This window comes from Myotis myotis, unplaced genomic scaffold, assembly GCF_014108235.1.
Source record: "Myotis myotis isolate mMyoMyo1 unplaced genomic scaffold, mMyoMyo1.p scaffold_m19_p_12, whole genome shotgun sequence".
Lineage (NCBI taxonomy): Eukaryota > Metazoa > Chordata > Mammalia > Chiroptera > Vespertilionidae > Myotis > Myotis myotis.
In genome coordinates this window covers 71,667,619-71,687,683 of record NW_023416316.1, presented here as the reverse complement: position 1 = coordinate 71,687,683, position 20,065 = coordinate 71,667,619, and the positions used below count along the sequence as shown (strand labels likewise).

The 20,065-nt window shown below is 42.1% G+C and overlaps 1 protein-coding gene and 1 pseudogene across 9 annotated transcripts in view; both read right to left on the bottom strand.

Moving 5' to 3' along the window:
- Positions 1–2,803: 2,803 nt before the first annotated feature.
- The window catches only part of PTPDC1 (protein tyrosine phosphatase domain containing 1), an 81,076-nt gene continuing 63,814 nt past the window's right edge, over positions 2,804–20,065 (bottom strand). For 5 of the 9 annotated variants that reach the window (XM_036331386.1, XM_036331387.1, XM_036331389.1 and 2 more), the window contains 4 exons: positions 12,453–12,482; positions 9,091–9,276; positions 7,176–7,286; positions 2,804–4,453 (listed from right to left, as the gene is read on the bottom strand). In XM_036331386.1, coding sequence (XP_036187279.1) covers positions 4,337–4,453; positions 7,176–7,286; positions 9,091–9,276; positions 12,453–12,482 — 444 coding nt within the window. In that variant the 3' untranslated portion in view covers positions 2,804–4,336. Of the gene's footprint in view, positions 4,454–7,175; positions 7,287–9,090; positions 9,277–12,452; positions 12,483–20,065 lie in introns of those variants that run through there. The other 4 variants (XM_036331388.1, XM_036331383.1, XM_036331385.1 and 1 more) reach the window with 3 other exon arrangements.
- Positions 15,770–20,059, bottom strand: LOC118667632 (annotated as a pseudogene).

Here is a 20,065-nt window from a genome sequence, read left to right as displayed (position 1 = left end):
TACAAATCATTTCACAGATTTCAATAATATCCATTCCTAAATGAAAACTGCTATCAAGTTTGCCGTCTCCAAGTTTTACTAACCATCCACTATAAGCAGAATCCTCTGATCTCATATTTGTTGTAAGAGACAACTTTCTGAAACATCCCCGAACATTGCAGTACTTTAAACTTGTTTGTACTATGGCCGATCCCATAGAATGCGGTACAATACTGAGACATTGTCGAAAATCCCCTCCAAGAAGGAGAACTTTCCCACCAAATACAACATTCAGACTCATAATTTCTCTTAGTAATCTGTCTATGGCATTTATAGCATGACTGGATGCCATGGTGCATTCATCAATAATGAGAAGTTGGGCCTTTTTAGTAGTTTTAGCAGCTTCACTCTTTATATCGAGTCTAGAAATTGAAGTTTCATTTAATGGAATCAGTAATTTATATTGGGAATGGAAGGTGCTTCCACCGAGAAGTAAATTTGCAGCAATTCCTGTAGACGCTGTAGGTAAAACAGTACCACCACGACCTCTAATATAATGTATTAAAACTTTATACAGATATGCAGGTGAATAGGATTCCTAGCTGGCAGGCCCCTGATAGCAAGTTGGCCACCTGTTGATTCCGTAAGGAATGGGGCTCCCTCCTCCCTCCTGTCAGGGTCCAGGGTGCAGGTGAATGGGGTTCCTGGCTGGAAGGCCACTGAGAGCAAGCTATCCAACAGCAAATTCTGTGAGGAATGGGGCTGCCTCCTCCCTACTGTCAGGGTCTGGTTTGAAGGCCGGCCACGCCCCCTGTCGGGCTAGACCCAGAGTTCTACCACACTGTGGCCACTGCCTCAGCAATCCAGGACTGACTGCTGCTGGGCACTCCTGGCGCTCCGAGGGTGGGTTCTTCCCTCAGGCCTCGCGGGAAGCAGCTCTGGCAAGGCAACCCAGGACTCAGTACTTCCACACTCTGCTCCAAGGGTGAGGGCGGGTTCCTGCCTGAAACCTCACCCTCTGGGAAACAGCTGGGGGAGGGCGCAGCCGTTTCCAAGACGACCCCTGCAGGACTGACTTCCTTCCGGTTGGTCAAGCTTCTGGACGTGATGTTACACCCAGGGTTTTTATATAAGTAGATAGATTATTTTCAGTGATTGCATGTTTTATTGGCTGGCTTGGAATGAAGGTTCACCACAGCTCCACTAGTAAATGGCCCCATTGTGATTACTTATAAATCAGTTTTATTGTAGTGCTGGGCTAATCAAACATCAGCTCATGTCTAAAAGCATGACTAAAAAGTAATGCACCATTTGGTAACAGGATTTGTGGAACTTGTGTCATGCCATTTTTATCTGTACACAATATTCAACCATCTCACATTGTAAAGAACAACTTAAAATAAGGTGCTAATAATCCTGGGCCACATTTACACAAACAAAAAGCACCAAAGGGAATGCTGTTCTTGATTTACTTGCACTGAAAATACATCAATGCTTGTAAAATTGGAACAAAGATCCTATGGGTAAACAGTCGCTTTTAAGCTAGCCCCAAATGATTTGTAGCCCTTCGAATATCAAGAGCTTGAGGCATGCACTCTGTCTATAAGACACTGTTTCTGGAACATTTTCCAGACATCTAGAGAAGAGCCTGATATAGCAGCAGACATAGAAGCATTCTCCATTTAAGAGAAAATAGGAATGTTATCTCTATTAACTATGACTATTGCTATTTTCATGGAATCTAGAGTGATTGACAGCACATACTCTTTCTCAGATAATACTGGGAGGCTGGTTAGAGATATGACTAAGCTGATCGGCACAGTACTTTTGAGTTATGCAAATAGACAAAGCAATCTCTGAAGCAGCATTACTTTATCTCAAAGAGCATCAGCCAATGCTATAAAGTAGCAAAGCCCAGAAGTGGCAGAAATCGTTCACGTCCTAAGTGTGCTGTGCTAGAGGCCCTGTGAGCAGCACAGCCAGTGCAGTCTTTCCAGACCAAACATGTGGGGCATCTTCACTGCACTTACGGACCAGCTGAGGCTCTATGATGCCATCATGGAGTCGAATGCTAAGAGGGCCTCAGGGTCCCTGATGGGGCCCTCTGTGCTGAGCAGCTTTACCTGGTTCCAAGCTCCATAGGCAGGTGGTTTCAGGAGGAGGAAGGCATTGTTCAAAGTCACTCAGAATGGGTGGGATTCTTTCCTCAGGCAAGAGTCTTTCCTCTCTAGGTCTGGTAAGAGAAATAGGCAAGACAATGCATGTGCTCCCTGGGGTAGGGACTTCTGAATGCCTGCTCTTGGTCCTCCCTACTTGTGCTGAGCTGAATTTTGCAACCCGTAACTTCTTCCTATAGGTAGATTTCTATTCTCTGGGCAACAAAGAATTCCTCATCCATTCAAAAACAGGAAGTCAGGGAATCTTGTCAGCCTTATTTTCCTTGCCCATTCCTCTTAGAATTCTCCAACCCGGGTCCCCTGACACCCTTGGTCATTCTGAACTCACAGAGTCGGAATTGAGGAGAGCTTGACTAGCTGCCTGTTCAGCCTACAGCTCAGTCTGCCCATCAGGATAGTCTAACCACCAACTGCATCAGGATGTGCGTGACTCTCAAGCTGAAGAAGTAAAAGATAAGCGTTTGGGTTATTTTCACTTTTATTCAAATAAATACAGTAACTGTACACAGCCTAATGAGCTCTCCCACCGGCTCTCCTTTGTGAGTGGGTGTACTTAGATTTTAGAGGCGCACTGGGGGTCACACCATCAGACACACCGTGGTGCCACTTGCCCACATGAGAATGAATGAGAAGAGAACAGACATCTCTTTGGGTACAAAACATTTTAATAACATATCTTTGGATAAAATGCAATTGTCTTCTTTCCTAATTTCCTAAATCAGGCACTTGAAAATGAGAAATATCAGGAATGGACAACCTGGTTCATTAAAACTCATTGGATTCGATTTCCTAAGAAAATGCAAACAGTGTGGGAGGAAATGGCATTTAGTGTTTGCCAGCAGAGTTAGTAAGACTGATAATGACTAAAATATTTTTAATGTGCTAGAGCTTGATTCACAAATGCAGAAGTTAGAGAAATTTCATTTGTTGTTAATTAGCTTTTCCTGACATTCTGTCTTTATGATTAAGTAGTTTCTTTAGTTTGAAAATGGTTTGATTAATATCACCTTTATTGGGAAAAACTTCGGTCCTCTCTGGCCTGGCCTAGGTACCCCACCTGTTCATTTGAATATTAGTTATGGCTTCAATAGCTGACTGATGGTTTGGTTCTACAAGAAACCAGTTTAGGTTCTTATCTAAAGCCAGTAGGGCGAATATAACCTAAGTGGGTCAAATTCAATTTAAAAATCTTACTTGTTCTAGTCAAAAGGCAGTCAAAGGCAACTTGGTCTATAGAATGGCAGACTGGGAGGTATGGGCCAGATGTCACGCTATCACCCCGTCAGCATGAACAGACATGGCACTGGGGAGGGCTGCAGTGCCTGGAGGCCGGCCTTTCTGTGGCGTCCTGCTTCAGAGCAGCTTCCCACAGCGCCGGCCACTGAGCCCAATTCCTCTGTGAAGATGCTATTTGACTCAGCAGCAGCCCAGGGGAGTGGGAATAAGGCTGATGTGTGAGAACCACTCCTGTCTCCTGTGACAGCAAAGGTTGGCAACATTGTCGAGAAGCCTGAGCAAGTCTACTTTCTACAAGTAAAAAAAACCCCAACCATCTCACAGTCATTTCTTTAACAATAAAACTAAACTACTCTGAAAAAGAATATATTTTTAAACGCTTTGCCACATTTATAAAAAGAAAAAAACACAAAAGATTTCAACAATTGGAAAAAATCCTTTAAAAACATTGTATCAACAACCTTCTTATTAAGAAATAAGAAACACTTGGTTTAAGACACTTGGTGACTTCCTTACATCATGCATCAGGGGATGGACACACTCAGATTTTACTACTGACATCTACTTGGTAAAAATGGTAGGAGTTCTGTCAACAGGATAATTGTTTCGGAAAGAAGCGTTACAACTTTTTTCCAAAATGTCAAAAAGAATAAGGATGTAAACATACATTACTTAAAATAGTAATACAACAATATTAATTCAGTTAAATAAATAAAGCGGAACCAACTTTATGGCAATTTTTCAACATAAAAATGTAGCTCAACGATATCTTAAAATACAGAATTGCTCCAAACAGAAGCAGTCATTCTTAGCACAACCACGAGCATGAAGCAAAGTGCTGGGAGATGAAGCAGCTCTGCACTTGACCTTGCTCCTCTAGGAGCAGAAACGCCGCCTGGGTCTTCTGGTCTGAAATATTCACAATGAAGGGAAAGTCGGCTGCCCTAAACACCAGGCTTAGGGCTGTCTTTTGTCATTTTTCTTTTTTCTTCAAGTGTGTGCTTAAATATTTTCTTTAGGGTGCTGTAAACTATGGGTCCATTTTCAGAATCAAAATGAACCTGGTGACAAAGAAAATTTATATTCAGGACACTGAAACAAGAATTTTAACCAGTCTATTTTGGGAGAAAAGAAATGGGATGGGGACAAAATAATACTTATTAGCAAAATTATATATAACATTTTTAAAATTAATTAACTTTTTAAAATCCTCACCCGAAGATATTTTCCACTGACTTTTAGAGAGAGTGGGAGAGGGAAAGACAGAGAGAAATATCAATGTAAGAGAAACACATTGATTACTTGCCTACTGCATGCACCGCGACCAGGGCCCGGGCCAGGGAGGAGCCTGCAACCGAGGTATGTGCCCTTGACTGGAATTGAACCTGGAACCCTTTGGTCCTCAGGCCACATTCTACCCACCGAGCCAAACCGGTTAGGGAAAAATTATATATAAATTTAAAAGCATACACAATATGCCAAGCCAGCGTGGCTCAGTGGTTGAGCGGTGACCTATGAACCAGGAGGTCACAGTTCAATTCCCGGTCAGGGCACATGATTATGTTGTGGTCTCAATCCCCAGTGTGGGGCGTGCAGGAGGCAGCCAATCAAGGATTCTCTCTCATCACTGATGTTTCTATCTCTCTCTCCCTCTCCCTTCCCTTCTGAAATAAATAAAAATATATATTTAAAAAATACACACAATACATTTCTTACATTAATTTTAACTACATATTAGAATTGCTAATTACATCAATGACAAATTGGTCAATGAACACCCAAAGACTTAAATCTAGTGCCCGCATATGTAGTCTACTCATACACTGTCAGGAGTCCGGTCGACACTGAGTGTGCAGTGTGTTTTGGAACCAGAACCTGGTCACTGATGATATAAGGGCAAGGCCTCCTCATGAAAACAACGTGCACTAGCTACCAGTGTTGCACCGGGGTGGCCTGACAGGAGCCTGGCCTTCCACCTGCCCGCCATGCAGCCTCGGGTCATCTCTGGCCTCTCTATAAGAGGAGGCCGCATGCCCATCGCCTCAGGGTTTCGGTGAGTGCTATATATGAGATCCTGACATGGGTGTGACACACATAAAAGCCTATGTAGCCGTTTCCTTGGTGGGAAGGCACCATGTACACATAGGCAAACTATCTGCCCAAGTTCACTGTACTACAGGGTTAGGAGTGATGCAGGATGGACAACTAGAGCAATGACCATGCTTCCACCCCACCCGCAAAGACACATGTGACTCCTGTGACAGGATGAGATCCCTTGGCCAGTGACCCCCTCCTCCTGCTCCTGGAGGGAGGGAGGGCCATCCCCTTGTGAAGGGCTGGGAAGCGTCTGGGATTTCACTCTGCTCACATGCTGACATCTGCTGGCTTGGGGACCCTGGAAGGAGACACTAGACTGCTGGGCTGGAGACTAACAACCTTGTAACTTGAACAACATAATCACATGTGGGTTCCTTTGCCCTCCAGGTCACATGGGGGTGATGTGGAGGGCACAGGTGGACGCTGCACAAGCAGGGCATTTGCACCATAGCCGAGGATCTCAATGCGGGGCTGCAGCAAGCCTGCTGAGCTCTGCGTGAAGGGAGACACGGCCTTTTCTACACAGGAAGCCCAGGACAAGAGCTGTCACTCACTGCTCTTATGATTGTGCACAGGGGGAGAGGCCCAAGGACTCTCTCCTGACATTTTTATGGACAGATTTGGAACAGCTGGTATATTTAACTCTTCACTAGTATCTCCCTCAAAGGCCAAAAGGAGTTGTGAAGAATTTTGGACAGACCAATATTAAGTATCATTTTCAGTTAAATCAGACACTTATTTTTATCTTAACCATTCATTATATTGTCTATCATATTTATAGAAACTTACTAACATTAATAACAGTCTCCACTGTTTACTTTGGTAAGTACCAAACCACAGCCTTCCCCACACAGCAAGCAGCTTCTTGGTCTATGAAGGCCTATGAAAATGTAATAAAATATAGACATAAAGGATCATGTGACTGGGGTTTGCGCTGCTGACTCTGGAAACTTAGTGCCATAAAGCTCCAGATGAGGAACAAGAAAGCCTGCCGGAATAATATCACTTTGGAAAGAGCGGAGGCGGAGGAGACTGGTGAATTACCGATAATGACTGATATCATCATTAGTGTTTACCACAGACACCATCATTGAAATGCTGGGTTCTTTGTTTAATGACATTTTCATATCATAAGTGAGAAGTACCAAAAAATTAGCTGAATGGGTAAGGGAAACCTCTTCACTTGGCAGGCACCTGACTCTTCTTCAGCCAGGAAAGACTGTTATAAGCCAGAAGGATGTGCAGAAGAAGGAAACGTTTCTTACTCTCTGCTTAGGATTTGCCAACTAGAACACACTACCTAATCGTCAATGCTGGACACTGAATTCTCACTAGATGATTTCTTGTTCAGACCCAAGGTAGAACTGGCTCAACAACAAAATTCTCTGACTCCTACTAGCACAACATTTAAAATATTTTCTCAATACCCAACTGTTTCTCTTTATAAAAGCTCTTTGTTTCAATGTTCTACAAAAAAACCTCACAGGTCAGCTTTTTCTAATATCACTGTTAGAAAATGGGCAATTTTAGCCAAAAGTCTGCAACTACTTTTAAGAAATGTCAAACACATTTCCCCGAAGAGGAGATGTAGCTAACAGTTTTATTTTAGAGGAGGCAGCTGACCTCTGGATTCTAACTTGCAAAGATCATGCTGCTGTGGTCTGAAGGAGGGAAAGCGCCACCCACCTTGGTGAAAGCTTGGATGGCGTGGGCCAGGACAGCTTCCTCCACATCCACGGGAACTGGCTGCAGGCTCACCAGGCAGTGCAACACGCAAAGAATAGTCTGGTGTTGGCCCTGTTTTTTTGCAGAAATCGAAATCAAACAAGTTTTTTTGAAAAATGCCTCAAGAAATAAACTCAAAGCAAGTGGAGTGCCAGGAACTGGCATGTGACCAAGTGCTTATAACCTCCAACACTACACTCTCTGCCAAGGGCTCTACCAGTGTTTACTGTTACGTGTCTGAATGCTTTCAGGAGCTGCTTAGTTATTACATGAAGCACAATTTCAAATGAAATGTTTTTCTTGAAGTGAACTGAAGGGATGATCCACTCTTATTGTTTCTGGACACAACGGCGTCAGTTGGGCTGTGTATGCTGACATGTCATGGCAACCAGGGACCTGCTCGCCCTGCTTCCTGCAGACACTGGAGGACGGCGGGGTGTCAGGAGAAATCGGGCAGCCTCCAGGAAGCCTGGGAGCTTAGGAGAAAGGTCTCTGACAAAGCGTCCAGACTTGGTTCCTGGGGTTGCCCTCAGAGAAACAAAGGAGAAGCCCCACCCCTGCACAGTGGGCATCCCGTGCACATGGCCCTCAGAGCCACTGGCTGCACCTGGACACCTGCTCAAGCACACATAATCACAACAGTGACGCTGACAGAAGTAAGCCCCCGACATGATGCCAACGCCTACCCGTGGGCATGGAGTGAGTGACGATGGGAGCACACGCTGTGCCAGAACCGTGAACGTGAATCCTGCTCTGCCACAGGCTGCGTGCCTGGGGCAGTTATGTCACCTTCCCTTTTCAGTAAAACAGATCCTCTACCTTTCCGGGCCAGGGGGATGAACAAAGGTGAACACAGAATCTACAGTTCAGCAAGGGCCTGGCCCGCCACCACCCAAGAAGGGTAACTGCCTCCCTCAACCCTTCTCCAGGCTCATCTCTGTAATTTACCTGCTGAGAAACCAGCCTAAGAGGTCTCCCAATGCAGGAAACATCTCATCTTAAAGCCGTGCATCACACCACTGTGTGTCTGCGTGTCTGCGTGACCAGCAGTAGCGCAGATGTGGAAACGGGAGACACAGCAGCACAGTAGGTAACGCAAGGCTGATTATGAGATAATAGTTTCCTAAAATAAAAACAAAGCCTATTTTTAAATAAAATGTAACATTTCTCTCTGGTTAAAAATATTAAATTGTAAGAAGGATTTACAATGACAAGTCAGTCTCCTTCCCTCCCTCCCTAGACCTATTGTCTCCTAGTATGTTCCCTAAGGCAATCACCATCATTATCTATCCATTTCTTGTTTTTCCTTTTATAGTCTTCTACCTTTTATACATGGACTACATACATATGTACATGACACACTTCCCTTTCACAGAAAATACAAATGAGTGCATGTTCCAACCTACCTCACAGCTCTTCACATTGTACACTTATGGTAAATGAGTAGAAACGAATACTTGAAAGTGAAAATGGTTAATTATAACATATCTCCACAGTGTTAGAGTATTACCTGTCCATCAAGTTAATATCTATGAAAATGTTACACTAAACATGGAAATATACCTGTTACAATTTTGAGCAAAAATGAAGCATAAAGTTGTATATGAAATGATTTCTATCAAGTTAACATACGTGGTCATAAGTCTGAAAGATGTGAAAATGTTTAAAGTGGCTTTCCTGGGATTATGGGCATTTCTCTTTTTATTTTTGTATCTTCTAAATGTTTATACTGGGTATTTCTTGGAAAAACTTAAACACAGAAACTTAAATTAGACCCAGATATGTGATTCCATATGAATTCCCTTTTTACAATGGTTTTTTTTAGTGTGTGAACTTACACAATTAACTGCATCACTTGGCCCAGCAGCTACCTTACCTTCTCTAATAGAAACAGTGCGTCTGCAGCATCTGCACATCTGTCAGCCAACATGCTCACATCCTCCTGGGTTATCACAGGTTCCTTCAGCTGCTCCACCCACGACCACATCAAACTGCACAGGATGAAAGGATCCCTCTCACCACATATTCTTTCCCAAGCTCCGTCTCGGGAATTTAGCTCTTTCTAAAAAGAAAGGAAGAAAAAAAGAGAAAGAGGGAGGAGAGATAAGGAAGAGAGAAGGGAGGGAGGGAGAGGAAGCAGGCACCATCTGACATCTGATGAACCTCAAGCTATCCAGGAGGCACACTGGGTTGAGATATTGAACCTCTCTAAGCCTGTTTCCCTCTATAAAGTGCATCCCTGCCCCACAGGTGTTGAGCAGCCTGAGGCCTCCTAAAGCTCCCAGTGCAGAGAATGGCTTAGTTATTAACCTAAGCTTTCCACCTCATTGAGAAACCACAGCAACAGCTCAGGAAGGGAGCCTGCCTTTCAGGGTCTTGGGGAACAAATCAGAAATATTTGCTGCAATGAAGTAGAAAGGTAGATTAAAATTATAAATAAAAGAACATTGGCAAATTAACCTGGGGTAAGGAAAAGCTTCTGACTGAAACTTTAAAGTGTATTCCCCAAAATGCCTAAAAGTTGATAAATGTACTTATTTCAAATTCTTTAGAATCCTATGTGGCATTTAACAAACAATAAGCACTGTACCCTGAAATTTGATGGGGTATAAACAACTAGGAAGTCTTGCCACTACTCCACATGCCGGGAGATAATTTAGGCAGGTGATTTTAAAATTTTGCCTCACAGAGAACAGAGGAAAGTGAGATAAAAATTGTAATTTCTGACAGGACATTTAATTTCAGATTTATGTTTTAGTAAATGAATATGCTTGCAATAGTAATAAGCATAGTAACTGCTACCATTCATTCATTCACCCATTCTGTAATTGTAGAACGCTTTCCTTATGATAGGAACTCTGATACATTACTTACCTCTGATTCTACAGCAACCCAATTCCCTCTATCGACAAATGTACTGGGGCTCAGGAAAGATAAAATAACTTGCCCAGGAGCCCAAATTGAGAAAAGGGCAAAACAGGCATTCCCACCAGGTCTACTCCACCCAGTCTGTGATGCTTCTTCATGCCACCAGGGTCCTCTGGTATAAATAAGTCAACTTGAGAAAACAGGCTGGGCAGAAACGACAAAACTCAAAGACCCTCTTATTAAATGACCATTACATCAATATGTTTTCTGAAATCTTCAGTGGGATTAGGAAAGACATAAGAACGATGAAAAGTATTAAACACATGAGCTGTATCCTGCTCTAGGGCATTTGGGCCATGTGACTGCAAGCATGTCATGTGATCCCTGGGACCCATAGTTCCCCCATCTGTGATACTTAATTTATAAGGACTATATAGATTAACAAAGAACCTGTGAATAAGATCATCTGCCTCCAAGTATTACTGTGAAATCACGAGATAAAAGACATGAAAGGGCCTAGTATAGGGACAAGGCGCATTATGCCATTTAAATCATGTTCATTTTACTTTTTCTTTTAAATGACTTTTTATTTTTCATTATAGTTGATGTACAATGTTAGTTTCAAGTTATATAAAGATCAGACCTATTTACATAATTTACAAAGTGATCACCTTGATAATCTAGTGCCCATCACACACCATACAGTATTGACTATTTTCCCTATGCTGTACTTTACATCCCTGTGACTGCTTGTAACTACCAATTTTTACTTCTTAATCCCCTCACCTTTTCCACCCAGTCCCCCAAGTCCCCTCTCCTCTGGCAAGCATCAATATTCCCTGTATCAATGAATCTGTTTCTGTTCTGCCTGTTCTCCTTTTCTGATTTCACATATAAGTGAAATCGTCTGACATTTGTCTTTCTCTGTCTGGTTTATTGCACTCAGCACAACACCCTCTAGGTCAGCGGTTCTCAACCTGTGGGTCGCGACCCCTTTGGGGGTCGAATGACCCTTTCACAGGGGTCGCCTAAGACCATCGGAAAAACACATATATAATTACAGATTGTTTTTGTGATTAATCACTATGCTTTAATTATGTTCAATTTGTGACAATGGAATTGGGGGTCACCACAACATGAGGAACTGTATTAAAGGGTAGCGGCATTAGGAAGGTTGAGAACCACTGCTCTAGGTCCATCCATATTGTTATAGATGGTAAGATTTCATTCTTTTTTTATGGCTTAGTCATATTCATTGTACGTATTCACCATTTCTTTATCCATTCATCTGTTGATGGACACATGTTGCTCCATATCTTGGCTACTGTAAATGCTGCTGCAATGAACCTATGGATGTATACGTCTTTTTGATTTAGTGCTTTGTGTTACTTTGGATAAATACCCAGAAGTGCAATTGCTGGGTTCTTCCTTGTCTCTTGTTATAGCCTTTGTTTAAGTCTATTTTGTCTGGTATAAGTTTTGCTACCCCAGCTTTTTTTTCTTCCCCATTTCCATTTTCATGAACTATCTTTTCCACCCCTTTATATTCAGTCTGTATCTGTCTTTCGATCTGAGGTGAGTCTCCTGTGGACAGTATATGTATGGGTCTTGTTTTGTTATCCATTCAGCCACCTGATGTCTTTTGATTGAAGCATTTAAACCATTTAAAGTAATGGACAGATATATATTTCTTGCCATTTTATTATTCATATTTTTTATCTTTTTTTCCTTCTTCTTAAAGAAGACCCTTTAACATTTCTTATAATACTGGTTTGTTGGTGATGAAATCCTTTAGTTTTTTTCTTGTATGGGAAGCTCTTTGTATCTGTCTTTCAATTCTAAATGATAGCTTTGCTGGGTGGAATAATCTTGGCTGCAAGGTCCTTGCTCTTCATCACTTTGAATATTTCATGTCAATCCCTTCTGGTCTATAAAGATTCTGTTGAGAAATCAGCTGACAGTCTTACGGGAGCTCCCTTCTAAGTAACTAATTGCTTTTCTTTCTCTCTCTCTTTCTCTCTCTCTCTCTCTCTCTTTTTTTTACTACATAAAATATTTTTTATTTATGTCAAAAAATGTACCTCTAACAGGCAAACTACAAACTGGGGAATTTACCTGCAAAATACATGAGTGAGAGGAACCTATTAAAAATTCTTACAAATTAGTAAAAAACTAGACAAGCATCTCAATGGCAAAAGCCGCATAGACATAATCAAAATACAAAATACAAAATTAATAAAGAAAATTTTAAACATACCAAGTTTTGCCTATCACAATGACAATGAGAGAAGAGAGAACATAGCCAATGGTGATATGTAAAGTATAAAAAACCAATTATAAATGTTTTGTTAGCAACATGACAATATATACCTTTTGACAGTACATACTTCTGAACGTTTTCTAAGAAAAATGAAAATGTATAAAGATTTAGTTAGATTACTGTGGCCAATAATAACAGGCTAATAAATTATGGTAAACCCATTTAATGAAATACTGTGCACACATTAATGTTGCTGAAATATGACATGGAAAGACATTCACCACCTAAATTTTTAAAAAGTCTTCAATGGAGGCCACAAAACAGCATAAGCAGGGAAAAAAAGTTTTTTAAAATATAAAATGTGTACTGAGAAAGTCTAAGAGAATAGACATCAAAGTATGATGTTTTCATTTGTCTGCATTTCTACAATGTGCACAGATTACTTGTTTGTTTTTAAGAGAAGTACTGAAACTTGAGTGCAGTAGAAAAATCCTAATTTCAAAGCATCACAGTTTGAACTGAATTGAATAATTTCAGGTTAAATGCACCTGTTCAAAATTCAAAGTTCACCATTCTGTTTGGAACAATTTTTGAGAACCAAATGGTCCTATAAATAAGGAAACAGATGTAAAATGACAAGAGAGCAACTGACAAAATGACCATAAGCTTTGTTCCAATGGCTATTGCAGTATAATAAATAAAATGACAATTAACCCAAACCACCTTTATTTTAGTCTTTAATGTTCTTTTCCCCCCAAGTTAAACATGATTAACTTAAAAAATGGCATTTACAATGCCTCTTCAAAGCATTCCCCTTTAACGGGAAACATGGCTTCACAAAATCTAGATAGTGAAAGGTTAAAAAAAATGATATTCTATTGTCAGTATAAGACAAAACAGAATCTAACGTAAGTCAAAGAAATCCATTCATACTTCAGGTCCTTCTCCTCCAGGAACCAGCATTGTTATATTACTTCTATTTAGCAAAATCTGGCCTAATTTAGTGATCCTTCTTCATTCTGGTGTGATTTAAAACTCAGTGACATCTTCTAGTACCATATTGACAAAGTCATCAAATCCTAGAAGTGTGCCAACAATTTCTTATCACTCTTCATCACCATTTGAATTCTTGAGCCTATACACTTATCCACAAGCTCTAGGCAGTGGTTCTCAACCTTCTGGCTCTTTAAATACAGTTCCTCATGTTGTGACCCAACCATAAAATTATTTTCGTTGCTACTTCATAACTGTAATGTTGCTACTGTTATTAATCATCATGTAAATATCTGATATGCAGGATGGTCTTAGGCGACCCCTGTGAAAGGGTCGTTTGACCGCCAAAGGGGTCGCGACCAACAGGTTGAGAACCGCTGTGAGAGAGGCATCAGCTGCAATGGGTTAGTGGTAGCGTTAGCCACCAATGCAACACTGGAAGTGCATCCTAATTGCTTTTCTCTTGCTGCTTTGAAGATTATCTGACTTTAATCTTTAACATTTTATTTATTTTTGTTTTATAGCAGCTTTATTTATAATTGCAAAAACTTGGAAGCAACCAAGATGTCCTTCAGTAGGTGAATGTATAAATAAACTTTGGTATATCCAGTTAATAGAATATTATTTAGCACTTAAAAACTCTTGAAAAGCTATGAAGGAACTTTAAATGCACATTACTAAGTGAAAGAAGCCAATCTAAAATGCCAACATACTATATTAACCCAACTATATGACATTCTAGAAAAGGCAAAACTATGGAGACAGTAAAAAGATGAATGGTTGCCAGAAGCAGTGGGGATAAGCAATGAATAGGTGGAGCATGGAATATGTTTAGGGCAGTGAGAATATTCAGTATAATACATAATGATGAATACATGTCATTATGTATCTGCTCAATGTACAATAAACACCAAGAGGGAATCATAATGTAAACTATGAACCATATGTCCATGTACTATCATAATCCCACAAAATTCACAGTTTACACCATAATTCATCAATGGTAACAAAGGAACCACACTGGTGGGGGATGTTGATTATGGGGAAACTGCATTTGTGTTGGGGGAAGTGGGTATGTGGGAACACTTTATGATCTGCTCAACTTTAGCTATTTTAAAAAAAGTTGTCTGAAGTCAGCACAAGTAATACTGAAAAGTTGCTGCTCAATGGTTGAGTGTCAATCTATGAGCCAGGTCAGGGCACATGCCCGATTGTGGGATCAATCCCAAGTAGAGGGCGTCCAGGAGGCAGCCGATCAATGATTCTCTATCAATCATTGATGTTTCTCTCTCTCTCTCTCTCTCTCTCTCTCTCTCTCTCTCTCTCTCTCTCTCTCTCCCCCTCCCTCCCTATCTCCTTCCCACCCTCCCTCCCTCCCTCACTGAAATATAGTCCAATAATGTTGAAATAATGAATGTGCTGAAAACAAAAACGATAGAGCACTTTGGTGACACCCAATAGAATAAATTTGATTGACTAAATAAAGCGATTGTCTTTTCACCCTCATTTTCAAATGCCTCTGCACCATGATATTACTGGCAGAGATGAGAGCAGGAAAGAGATAAAGAGGAAAATAAACCTGTGTGATGAAAGAAAAGATATCATAGAAATGAGCGTTGTATATGAAGCAAAAGTAAAAAAAATTAAAAAGGCACATATCAAAAAAAGACATGAATAGAATATATTAACAAAAGTCAGAGTGAATCCAGAGTAACTTGACAACATAATGAAGAAGGCATTCACATTTCCCCAATTAATAAATGGTTCTATTGCCCTAGCCAGCATGACTAAGTGGTTAGAGCATTGGCCTGTGCACCAAAAGGTCTCAGGTTCAATCCCCAGTCAAGGGCATGTACCTTGACTACAGGTGATCCCCAGCTGGGTCAGGGTGCATACAGGAGGAGCCAATCGATGTGTCTCTCTCACATTGATGTTTCTCTCTCTCTCTCCGCCTCACCTCCTTCCACTCTTTCTAAAAACACAATGGAAAAAATATCCTTGGGTGAGGATTAACAACAACAAAATGGTTCTATTAACTTTTCCTGATGGGAATCCTCACCCAAGGATATTTTTCCATTGAATTTTAGAGACAGTGGGAGGGGGAGAGTCAGAGAGGGAGAAACATTGATGTGAGAGCACCACATCGATTGGTTGCCTCCCCGTATGTGCCTGTCCAGGGCTGGGGATCGAGCCTGCAACCAAGGTATGTGTCCTTGACCAGAACTGAACCCGGGACCCTTCAGTTTGTGGGCTGATGCTCTATCCACTGAGCTAAACTGGATAGGGCTGATGATCTATATATGTTTTTAAAATATATTTTTATTGATTTTTTACAAAGAGGAAGGGAGAGGGACAGAGAGCTAGAAACATCTATGAGAGAGAAACATCGATCAGCTGCCCCCTGCACACTCCCCACTGGGTATGTGCCCGCAACCAAGGCACATGCCCTTGACCGGAATCGAACTTGGGACCCTTGAGTCCGCAGGCTGATGCTCTATCCACTGAGCCAAACCGGTCAGGGCTGATCTGTATTTTTTAGAATCGAAAACTGTAATGAGGTAAAGCTGGACATAATAATTGAGAAAATGCTATGTAATTTTTTTCATATAAAAATGGCAGCTCAGTAAATGATCAAAAATACTTTTTAAGATGTTCTATAGTTGTCAGGCACTGGGAACACCTTGTCCGCCAAGTGCAATTCTAAAAAGGGTAGTTAAGCCACAGGTGCAAATGCATCAGCTGAATGTATGACTACTTCTTATTATTTTCTTCTTAAATAGAGGGCAATCCAATGTGAACTTTTAACATTCTCCACAAACATGGACTCCATATTTCTTAGAAAGCACTGAGATAAGGCTCCATTTGATGTAGGGTTTTTCCTAAATGCGTATCTGGGTCTAAACCCAAAGCTGCTACTTTTATGATGATTGCCTGAATGTTAGAGCCTGTCGTCGCTCAGAGCAGATTTTTGTTTCTCTACCAAAGTTAAGCTAAAGGCTGAAAATTAAGCCTTTACACACATTTTCTACTAAACATGCTGATAACCAGAAAGTACAGAACCTACTGACATTCCTTCCACTTTTTTTTCCTGAAGTTTCATAGCTCTTGGAGATCTTCAGCCTCATCACCTTCACACTTGGTGTACACTCATCCTGTACCCACACTCCTTCCTCTTATGGTACGGCAACAGAGGGGGAAGAGCCATTGCTTCTTCATACAAATCAATGGCATGAGGACCCACTGTCTGATACATGTAGCTATCCAGTTCACCTGACCCCACTTGGTTTTCAGCTGGTCTTAGATTTGCTAAAACAACAATCTAATGCACAGCAGCAATGCACTGCATCATATTGTAACAGCTGTCCTTCCCACCACCGATCAGAACTACAACCCTCATGCTGGGCGCAGTGCACAGGCATAGTGGGCCTAACCTTCAGCATTTAAATTATGATGAGTCTTGGTGTGGGCCTATTTAGGTTCATCTTGGTTGGGACTCTCTGTACTTCCTGGACTTGTATGTCTATTTCCTCACCAGGTTAGGGATGTTTTCCATCATTTTCTGAAACAGGTTTTTAAACCCTTGGTCTTTCTCATCTCCTTCCAGCACCCCCATGATGTGAATGTTGGTATGCTTGAAGTTGTCCCAGAGGCTACTTATACTACCCTCACTATTTCGAATTCTTCTTTTTGCTGTTTGGGTATTTTCTGCTTCCTTATCTTCCAAATTACTGATTTGATCCTCTGCTCATACTCTGATTACATATAATGTATTCTTCATTTCTGACTGGTTCTTTCACATTTTCTCTCTCCATTTTTATGCTTATCTCTTTGTTGAAGTTCTCATTGAGATCACTGAGCATCCTTATAACCAGTGTTTTGAACTCTGCATCTGGTAGATTGCTTGTCTCCATTTTTGTTTAGTTCCTTTTTCTGGCATTTTGTTCTTTCACTTGGGATGTTTCCTAGTCTCCTCATTTTAACTGCTTCCCTGTGTTTGTTCCTATGTGTTAGGCAGAGCTGCTGTCTCCTAGTCTTGGTGCAGTGGCATTATGTAGCAGGTGTCCTAAAGAACCCAGTGGCACAGCCTCTCCGGTGTGTCCGTGTGAACTGTGTGCATCCTCCTGTTGTAATGTATTGCTATTGGTATGCCAATGGGAAAAACTTACCCACAGGCCATTTTGCCGTAAAGACTGGCCATGACCTCTATGGAGGATCTGCTGTGCAGGGGCTGACCCCATGGAGCAGGACTTGCTTCAGTGGGGATCTGATGCCCACTGAGACCAACCACATCTTGAGTGTGGTTTAGTGTGTCACTTGTGGAGGTGGTTGGGTGGTGCTTTGGCATGTTCTGAAGCTGTCCACCAGGTGTGCTGGCTCTGGGGCCTCCAAAAGGTGCAGGGCAAGGTCAGCTGCTGCCTGTGCCCTGCCCAGGGCCACCGGACATGAGCTACAAAGCAATCTGCAGATGGCTGCTACTTATGCTAGGCTTGAAGGTGATTGGGAGAGGCCAAGCTGCCTACCAAGGCTGGCTGCCAATAGTGTCAAGTTAGGGGCCACTTAGCAAGAGGTACGGGGCATGCTGAGGCCAGATGCTGCTTGTTTGAGATTTTAGGAAACTCTGCAGCATGAGCCAAGACAGGCTGTTAGTATAGAAAAGCCACTGGAAACAGCTTGGGTGGGCCTGGAATTTGGGTGGAGCAGGGTCTCAGGGAATCACCAGGGAAGATAAAACAGTGTTAGCCAGGTTGACGGAGACTCAGATATGATGTCCACTTGCAGGCTCTATGGGGGAGGGCTCAACAAAGGAAATATGGTCTCTGACAGCACTTCTGTCTAGGGGAAAGCTGCCCCTCCAGCCCTTGCTCCCTGTAGTTCCTTCCTGTATGTTCCTGGCACATTTTAAGCTGTTGTGAGTCTAAGTCTATGCACAGGCCCTTTAAGTGGAATGCCTGGGACTCCAGGAGCCCTCCATCTCATTTAGTCACCATCTGTGCTGGATTAACAGCCAGAAGTTATGGGAACTCCTCCTCCTAGACTGGAATATAGGACTGGTGGAATGCGGTGTGGGGCTGGGCCACTTGCTCCTCAGGGGGGACCTCTGCAGTGGAGATATCCCTCCTTATTTAAAACTGTCACACTATGGGTGTAGGACCAACCTGTTCTGTTCTGAGTTCTGCCCCTGCTACCAGTCTTCACATGGCTTCTTCCTTATATCTTTAGTTATAGGAGTTCTGTTCAGCTAGGTTTCAGGCGGTTTTGAATGATGGTTTTTCTGTAGCTCAGTTGTAATTTTGATGTGGTTGTGGGAGAAGGCAATTACCTTCCGCCATCTTGACCAGAAGCCCTCTTAGTTTACTCTTTCCAGAATTCAATTAATTTGTTTTTATTACTGAAAGGCTTATAATAAACTCTAAAAAAGAAAAAAAAAAGGCAAACCTATCCAAACAAAACAGTAGTATTTACCTCTAGAAAATGCTTTCATATATGTTACATGTTGAAACAATGTGGCCTATGTACCACACTGAGCAGTGTGGGCACAGAGGGGGCTGGCCCACGAGGGGCATGAGCTGTCACACTGGAAGCTAAAGGGTCTGCTGCTAGCTACCATGACATACAGCAATGCAGCAGCAAGACCTGGCCCCTGGGTGGAAGGCTTGTTCAGGTATGAGTAGGGAATAAAGAACACGCTTCATGTTGAAAAAAACAACATCAACCCACCACATTTAACTACTGACTGAGCAAACCAATTCTGATGGCAAAAGTGTGTGAGGCGCTCTCCTCCCGTCACAGTTACAAGCTGACGCGAGGTTCCATGTCTATTTTCCTTCCCCTGCAGCAGGAAGGTTCTGGCCCTCCTCAGAAGCGTACACACCCTGCTTCACTAATGGCAGGATACAGAAGAGCTGCTATACAAATAACTTGTAGTTGATTATGGGCTAACAAGGCAAGATTTCACTAAGCCAGGCCTCCCTGGGTCAGCCCCACATTGGGCAGTTGATCTGTTCTGATAACTAAGTTTATAAGGCCTGCCTTTCCTCTAGATCAGCTGCTCATTCAGGGCAGAGTGTGTGGTTGATTTAAGACTGTCTTTCTAGTGAAAGTACTACTCAAAAAAGGGTTAACATTTTAAATTTCAAGTAAAAGCCAAGAAAGGGACCCAAAAGACTTAACCTCAGAAACCCATGGCACACAGGTACTCTGTAGTTGCTTCCATTTGCTTTACAGATCTGACAGGTGCCACTGGGGCAGGACCGGGGAGTCTGCAGAGGGAATGCTGAGCAAATGGCATCTGTCATGCTCCCTCCAGACCTCACTCAACACTTGTATGGATGACCTTTGTAAAAGAATTTGTTCTGATTTCATTTATGTGTCAGTGTTCTCACTGCTAGGCCTTGGGTTGGCCTAGAGATCTTTCAGGTCAGTTTACAGCTGTCTGCTATGGCCTGTACATCTGTCTGTCAGTCTATCCCACAAACCCAGCAAGAAAGAAGGAAGTTACTAATATCAGTCCCATCCACGCCTCTCTCTCTCAGGCACCCTGCCAAGTGCTAAGTGCTTTCTTCCACAGGAGACTGAAGAAAGTCTGTCATTTCTATGACATTGGGCTCCGATTACAGCTGAGAAACCTGAAGTTCGGAAGTATGATAACAAACATGTCTTCATAATTATACAAGTAAATTTGGGAAAATGAATGATGTTTTTGCATATGTAATTAAGTGAAATGCAAATA